Source organism: Fukomys damarensis, unplaced genomic scaffold, assembly GCF_012274545.1.
Source record: "Fukomys damarensis isolate Sample0158 unplaced genomic scaffold, DMR_v1.0_HiC HiC_scaffold_86, whole genome shotgun sequence".
Taxonomy (NCBI): domain Eukaryota; kingdom Metazoa; phylum Chordata; class Mammalia; order Rodentia; family Bathyergidae; genus Fukomys; species Fukomys damarensis.
This window is the reverse complement of record NW_022900998.1, coordinates 68,381-77,309: the sequence shown is the minus strand read 5'-3', so window position 1 is coordinate 77,309 and position 8,929 is coordinate 68,381. Positions and strand designations below refer to the sequence as shown.

The following is an 8,929-nucleotide window of genomic DNA, read 5'->3' as shown; positions in this document are numbered from 1 at the left end:
TTTTTTTTTTTTTTTTTTGGCACTGGGAAATGTACTCAGGTCCTTGGGCTTGCAAGGCGGGTGACAGCACCACTGAGCTAAGTCCAAGCCCTATATCCAGAACATTTTTAAAAACCAGTTCTGTGTCACTCTGTAGAGTTTCTCATATGTCTCTTAGTCACTTATCTTCACTTAAGCCTATGAGATATACCTACATGATATATTTACAACTGGCAATTTTTGAGGCAGGAATGTGTTTTAAATACTATTTTACTTAATCATCACATTTTATAGACTGGGATACAACAAGGTTGTTCAAGCCTATCTTACATTCTGTCTTTTCACGAAGCCTCCCTGTTTGGTGGTTCATGATAGATTAACTCAATTATTTAAGAAAAGAGACAGTCGAAATAACTAGGTGGTTCTGAGAAACTGTAGACATGAGACTGTCTGTTAGGGTTTAAAATGGAAAGTGTTGGTAAGAATTTGTGAAATGAAATCATTTTTTTAAAATCTTGAAAGAAGAAACAAAACATTATTTTTACAGAATTTAGAACATCATTAACTCAAATAATGGTCAAAATTAGTAAGGAGAAAAACATTACCTCATAGCTGAAGTTAATATAACCAGGATGCCCAGGATGAGGTGGTAGCTTTTATAGGAGAGAAACAAGAATGGAGAAAAAAATGGAAGAGTGAACATAAAACACAGGTACAGAGAGAGGAATCGAGAGGAAAATAAAAGAAAAAATTGTCAATACAAATTATTCATTTTAAGGGCAATAATGCTACTTAAAAATCAATATATTACAGAATACACCTGGAAGTCTATTTTACTTTGCACATATATGCTGAATAAAAGAATTATTCTTATTCTAAAGAGGTGCAGAATGGTTAAATAATTCTCCCAAGTCTTTTGTCATGCAGGAGGAGATATGGAAGCAAGTACCAGCATATTTTCATTCTATGGTGATCTGTAGACTAGCTCACTCAGGCTATGTTGTCAAGAAATCTTACCCTATTACACTCTTCCATTTACTTGTTTACTAAATTCACTCTGTAGGGCAGAGAAAGTTGTTTCTGTTACACAACTTTAAAATATCAGAACATAACCTTAAATATCATGTGGTTTCTCTTATATGAGAAACAGAATATAAATGAAGAGTAAAGTAAAAGATGGGTAATGGAAAGTAAGGAAATTTTTTTTTATATGTGAAGGGGAATGAGATAGAAGGAGGAGGGAAGGGAAGAAAGGAAAGTGAAAGGAAAAAAAAGGACTGAAAGATGGGAAGATAAAGAATTAAAATAGAATTAAGATGTGCTATGTACATGTGCTAAACTCCCCACAATAAATATAATTATTATGTACTGTGAATGTGTACTAATACAAATTTGTAAATATGCACAAATTTCCCTGTAGAGCAAAAGTTTAAGTGCTTGAGTACCAAAGAAAATTATCATGATTGAAATTCAAAGGAAAATAAATCAAGAGCAAAAAATTAAATAGCTGGAAATTGACATATCCAAAAACATGGTAGATGTGTTAAATTGGAAATAATTTACATTTGTATTCTGAACAATAAAAAATTTTAATTATGTTTAGGCAAATTTTGTTTATTATTATATCAGTATATTTATGGAAGAAATTTAAAAGTTCACAATGAAACCGAATGATTTTTAAAAATATCATTATCTGTCCCTTCCTAGACGGGAGCCAAAATTTTGATGTCTGCCTGGTTGAATTCTGGATGGTCCAGGAGTTCAGCAGAGAAGAGAGAGCATTATGTAGAAAATCTTTCTTAGACATAATACCAATTAATTATAGTTTATAATTTAATTAATGCTATGTAAGTCCATTCTGTTCTTTATCAGGGCTCTTTTTTCCATAAAAGCATTTACTATCATCTTCATGTGAATTACTTTACTCATATAATGGTCTTCCCTATACTGTCTTCTTATAAGTTCTCTGAGATCAGAAATATTGAATTGTAGAGGGGAAAAGGGCTGTGTGCTATGCAGGCAGCCCGCAAGGGGCTAGAAATAATCACAATAAAAGATTTCAAGAAAACAAGACAGAATTTGTGTGCATGTGGGTGTGTGTTTGTGTGTGCGTGTGACAGAAGACATGAGAAGGCAGCTATGCAAGCTCTCTGGCTTTTGGATATATCACAGTTCTTTACTCCACCAAGAGAAAATAGACCTTCTTTGCCTTCATGTAACCTTAATGCTCTACTTCTATGTACCTCAGTCAAGAGTGAATGAGTTAGAATTTCATACATTTGAATGTAAAACATATCAATGTATATTAAACATCAGCATGATTACATTTAACTATCTCAAAGGCAAACTGCATTTAACAGATGAGCTCAAAGAAATGAGCCCTGTGGTAGGAAGATAGATGTAGGAGTAAATTTTAGATACAGAAATATTACAGAATCTTACAGCATTATTAATACACAAATATAACAGTTCCCTTGTATTTATAAGTTTTAATGGAATGTTCTGGGATATTTGTTAAGTGTAGAGCCCTGCATTCAATACATCTCAATTGTATTGAATCAGAATCAGGAGTAGAATCATCCAACAATCTCTTTTCATCTTGACTGAGAAGTAATAAATGTTTATATTAATTAGGCTACTATTTGATGTTTGATAGAATTATACAATATAGTATTATGTTAAATAAAATCTGCTAATAGCCATGAAAAGGACAACATCCTGTCATTGGCAATATAGGTAAAACTGAGAGACATTACACTAAATGAAACAAAGTGGGTGCAAGGAATCTGCTATTTTAATGCCTTCTTCAAGTATTTCTTAAACATAGTGGAATATAACAAGGTGTGATCTTGTACACTTTAAACCATACATTTTACTTTACTAACAATGGGTAGATATGCACATTCAATGAAGGGATATTTTACTCACAGGCATAGTGAAGGCTGCTCCTAGGAAGCAGGCAAACAAAATCCAGGTCCCCATTTCTTAGTGGTTCTGAAACATAAGTTGATACCATTTTTAAAAAATCACTTTTCAAAAATAGACATCATGAATCTCCATAAAACACATAAAACAATCACTATTATTTTGATAATAAAAGAAAATTATGAATTAATTTGTAATTTCAGTTCTCAGTCTACTTCACTGTTTCTGGATATATAATAATACTAAGCTGCCTTTCATTTAGATTGTAAGCTGAACTACTTTAGGGAAGTAAACCGTCTCGCATCCTAAGAACTGAAGTATTTTCTCATCTTAATTTTCCTGAAATTAACAATTAAAGAAATGTCTTAAAAAGTTCAGGAATCAATGTTTCAATTTATTTCTGTATATTATTTTATAATATACTCTCCAGAGGCAAGAAGAGATTTCTAATATAGTCTGTCTATGGTTTGATACTATTGAAGATGCCAATTAATCACTTAAAAAGAAACCATGCAGTAATTATCCAAAATAAAGTAAGGAGTTCAAGTGATGGGTAATTAGTTCTAGATGTTTCAACCTTGGAAGACTTGAGCCAAAATCCTCAAATAATATATCTGGGCTACCAAAAATCCAGCTGAATAGAGAGGACAGAAAGACAATACTCATAATTTTCAATTTTTTGGAAAAAAATTTCACCTAAATTTATCTATTTTTTTCAATTGTTCCTATTATTTTTTATATGTAGAATTTAATTTAGTTTGCAAACTTTATAGTTTTTAGACTTCATTCATATGTGTACTAATGCTTATATGAGTAAAAAGTTACTTGTTTTTAAGATTATTTTAATATTGACATAAAATGTGAAGAAAGTATTTATTTGATATTTTATTATAAAATATGTTATTTAATTCTTAACACAGTACTTTCTAACTTAACATGTCAAATTCTGGTCTTATCAGATGGTATAATCTAGCTGACAAATAATTAAATTTAGTATTTATTGTAAGTTATAGTTCCAGGAAGACTGTTAGATTCTAGAATTAAACTTTAAAAAATGCAAACATTTATTTTGAGGTACTTTAAAATAGTGAATCTGATTTAATTATTGTCCAGTTGAAGAAGTAATTAATTTTATAGCACAAAAATCAGAAATATAGAATACAGTTTCATTTGTTAGACTTGAGATTCTGAAATACAGGCACACACATAAGCACATAAAATTATTTCAAATTATATATGAAAATATATAAATATTATGAATAAAATATACAAACCTTTGTACTTATAGTAAATTTCTGTCTGAACCTCAAAGATATGAAATCCTTCAAATTTTTTACAAGTGTGAACTCAATTTATATAATTTGAGATATTTAGAACACCCAATCAGATTTTTGAAAGAAAAATGTGTTGAGTATGACTAAAAACCTCTGGATCATGAATTTTTAACAGTTATGGTCTTACTTAAAAAGAATATTGTGATTAGTGCAAACAGTCTTTCATTATGTGTAATAGTATGTTTAACAGGCAAAAACCAGTATAATTGGACACCAAGTCAGCAAATTAGTTGATGACACATGTAGATATATTCAGGCATACTTTTAAGTATGTGTTATGTAATTACATCTAAGGATTAAAATTTTCAAAACTGTTTATTTTACTTTCCTTAGAGATGTGTTCTTTGTTTCTTATGGGTACCATTCCATCACCTCTCTGCTGTTCAAAGAAAGCAAAACTGTTCATGGCCACATCATACACTGTCTATTATTCAAGCAACCAGGAATTAAAGATTGTCACAGTAAATTTTACTGATTACCTAAAAGGAGGGGTAAGGGATATATAACACAACAGGGCTCATAAAAATGTATTTTATTATACACTAATGGATTTCAGATGAGATACTTCCTTGTGCACTTAGTCTTAGTAGCAACTCTAATTTATTTTTGTGTAATGGCTTTTTTCTCACACTCATGAACTATTAGCTAACTCGCAGCTGTTAGATTCATGAACCTGAATTGCTTTTAGTGTCTTTCCTAGAATCTTTTAGCTATTTTTTGCTTCTATTTTTCTCATGTCAGTTACAGTTTATTTTTGATTAAACAGTAATTAAAGCATTCATATTCTGCTAATGGAATTCTTAACTAATTATTAAAATGATGCTGTTTTTAGCATAATTTAGAGGAGCTAATTATAGAAATGATATATATTTCCTCTATAGCGTATTGGATAAAGTGTATGATGAATACAAAATGGAGTACTACTCAACCATGAAGAAGGGTAAATTTGAGTTATTTGTAAGAAAATTATGAAGTTTTGAGACCATAGTTCTAACATACAATTAAACATTGTGTAGTTTCTCTTATATAAGAACCCAAATTATAAAACACTTAAAGAGAAAATTAAAGAAGAAATTATCAGAATGAAGGAGGTAGACTTTTTGAAGATGGCAAGGGAAGCAGAGTAAGAAGAAAGAAGAAATAATAAAAGGAAAAGGGATTAAAATGATTATAATATAGTGTATATTATATAATTATGGATCACAAACAAAAAATATAAAGTAAGATGATGTTATCTTATCACTTTACTTCAGTATAGTACTTCAATTTATTTTACTTCAGTAAAGTATATCAATTTATTTACCATTGTATAATGTAATTTATAATATATTTACAAGAGATAATTGATGAATTTTCTGAATCATCAAGATTCAAATGAATCATCAAGGGTATACTGAATATGTACCTGTGTACTTAATAATACTTCAGGAAGATTTTAAACAAATACTCCTATATTTACACACACACACACACACACACACACATGCATGTGTGTGTGTGTGTTGTAGATACTCAATATTTGATTAACTTGAGAATAAAATATTTATTGAAAAGAATATAACAATAGTTAAATTTACAGCACAAATTCATATGAGTTTTCACTCAGATTTACCATAGATTAATGCACTATAATCTTTAGGCACTTTTCTCCTATGTAAAATTGAGGTAATAGTACTATTTATCTATACAGATTAGGATGAAAACTAAATGAGTATCATTCTTAATAACGGAAAGTTATTTTATAATAATATAAGTGTTGTTAAAAGATACAAAATGAGATTTGAAGATGTTTTAGAAAGGTAAATTAAAGAAAATAATAACATTGTATACATAAAGGTAAATTTTATAAGCTAAGACAGAAAAAGAAGGCACTGGAAGGTTATGAAAGGAAAATGTGTTAATTAAGATAACAAAATATGATTCTCTGACAACTGTTCCAATAGTTTATAATTTATAAATTGTATTTATTTATGAATTTTACAGTGGCAAAATGTAGATGCCTACAAAAGCATCTTTAGGAGAACTTACTCTGGTTTATTTATGGGAAAGAGATAAGGCCAATTTGAAGGCTGACATAAACAATAGATATTTGAAGCTGGTAAGATAATGCTCTTTGGAAAAGTTGTAAAGTGTTTGATGACTAGTCTTATGGAGAAAATACTCTTCTTATTTTCCTCAATCACATGCTTAAATTATTTAAGTCAAACTATAGAAACCTTAATTATAATTGATTTTTAAAATTCAGTTTGGGGGTATTTATTCCTTTGCTTAACTTGCAGTTACACATTCTGTTGTTCAAAAATGCTTACTCTAGCAACTTTTTCCCTTCTAATTTGCTGCATCTAATTTACAGTGTTTTGAAAAATCATATACTTAATCTTGTAGAACTTAATATACCAGCAAAAGAAGGGCTTAAACTTTATTGGCCTAAGAGATTAATATAAGAAAAATTGTTTTTGTCTGCTTGGAACATGTTTTATTTTCTCTTGTTTTTCCTCTACCTATTTTTTTGGCAACTTAGTAATCTTTATATACCTATATCATATTTAGATCACTCTTTCTATAATTAAAATTTAGGATTGATAATTTTTCTGAATAGATTTCACAGAGTATTTCAGAACAACGAATATTGTAATACTTATGAATAAATATTTTATTGCTTTACTCTCTTTGGTTTAATATTGTTCAGTTTTAATGGGTTTCTAAACACTCCTTCTAAATAATAAGATATATTCAGTGCTGAAGAAGCCATTTTGTGATTAAATGATTTTTTTTTTTGTCTGATAAGTTGTGACATTCACATGTGTAAATATCAAATAGTTTCTCTGGTGTGAAAAAGTATAATTATAAATAATATTCTAATGATATAATTTACAATGTAAAATTGGAAGAAAAGGGCTAAACGTGTGGGGGAAGTGGGAAGGGTAGGGGAAAGGAAATAAGGGAAAAGAAAAATATCTGGGAGAATGAAAAAATGGAAATAAAGTATTTTTAAATAGGGAAGGGAGGAGGGAGTGAAGGGAGGGCAGGGGTAAGGGGAAAAATTAGATCTTGTAAAGGTACAAGATCCCAATGATGAATATAACTGTACTGTATACCTAAAAAGTACCAATAAACTCAATGAGAAAAAATGAAATTGTGATATTAATTTCATGTAATTGTATTTTCTTTTACAAGAAGTGTATCTTACATTAATCATAGAATCAAAATTGAGTCTTCTTTCAGTGGGACAGAGTGAATAGGATTTAAATATAAATAATTGGAACCACACCTTCTCCCAGCCTGGCAGCCATTGCTCCAGCTACAGGAGGTAGCCTGGGCCCTGATACACCATGAGAAGGAGGGGCAAGCCATTTCCCACCACAGCTGCCATTGCTTGAGCATGAGGAAGGTAGATGCATGGGTGCCCCTGAACTCCCTAACACTCCCGCCCCCCCACCCCCCCAGCACTCTCAGACCTCCTGACTGTACCAGTCTTTGGACCCACTCTGCTATGGCAGAGGTGAACATCAAGGGCATTTTTCTGAGTTCCCAACTTTGAACATCTTTAAAGAAAGGGTGTGGGAAGCCTGTAATAGAATGTTGTGGAGTTCATTCAGAGTCAGCATCATGGGGTTCAGCCATCAGCTAACTGAGACCAGGGGTCTTGCATCCTCACTCTGTCTGAGCCATTAAATGGTAAATATACATATTGAAATTTTGTTCACTGCAGACATGCTCTGTACTGCTTCTTGATTTTAATTTAATTCAAATGATTTAAGGGTGATAGACTAGTTACTACCACAGGTGGTCAATTTCCAAATTGTGCTTGACCTTCATTTGGTGCTGATTGTATCAGTCAGGATAAAACATTGTGGTTGATTTGATGAGCTGTTATGAAGATGAGAATGTCTGTAAGTCATTATAGACACAGAAGCTAGGGCACAACAATATCAGGAAGATTTGGGTGATAACCCAGAGATTAAACCAAGGACAGTCTGATAACAAAAACAAAAAGAAGAAAACACTTAAGCAAGACACAAGGACAGACTTCCAGTTCACCAATGGCAAACAGTAGGGCAAATGAGGATGAACAGGCCAATAGTGAACCACCAGGACACCCTGAACTCAAAGCACAGGAAGTAACAAAACAGATCAATCAGGCTCTAGAAAAATTCAAAACAGAAATAATTTCCCAGATAACTATAGAGACAGTGAGCAAAGTAGAAGTCGAAATTCGAGACTCTAGAGCAGAAACTGACAAAAAAAAAAAAAAAAGAAAGAAAGAAAAGATGTGCTCAGGACCATGATAGAAGCCATGAAGGCCCAGCATAAGAAAGAAATGGAAAAAATAAGCGCCCAACATAGGAAAGAAATGGAATCCATAAAAGAGATTCAAACAGATATCCATGATATTAAACACTCCATAGAAAGTGTATGAAACAGAATAAAAGAATGAAAGACAGACTCTCAGATATAGAAGATAAGATTTCAGTCAGTGACCATGAAAAGAGAGGTCTCTTAAAAACAGTAAGAGATCATGAGAAATCAATCTAACAATTCCTAGATGATGCAAAGAAGAATAACATGATACTGATAGGAATTCATGAAGTAGTAAGAGAAAATACAAATGACTTTAAAAAGCTGTTCACAGAATTAATGACAGAAAACTTCCCAAACAGAGGGGAAGAATTTGACTTTCAGATAACTGG

The 8,929-nt window shown here is 31.2% G+C and overlaps 1 protein-coding gene across 1 annotated transcript in view; it reads right to left on the bottom strand.

Annotated features, from left to right (window-relative positions):
- The window catches only part of LOC104868931 (amelogenin, X isoform-like), a 4,813-nt gene extending 1,852 nt beyond the window's left edge, over positions 1–2,961 (bottom strand). The window contains exons 1-2 of the mRNA XM_010633904.1: positions 2,908–2,961; positions 585–632 (exon numbers count right to left, since the gene is read on the bottom strand). Coding sequence (XP_010632206.1) covers positions 585–632; positions 2,908–2,961 — 102 coding nt within the window. The remainder of the gene's footprint in view (positions 1–584; positions 633–2,907) is intronic.
- Between the last annotated feature and the right edge of the window lie 5,968 nt (positions 2,962–8,929).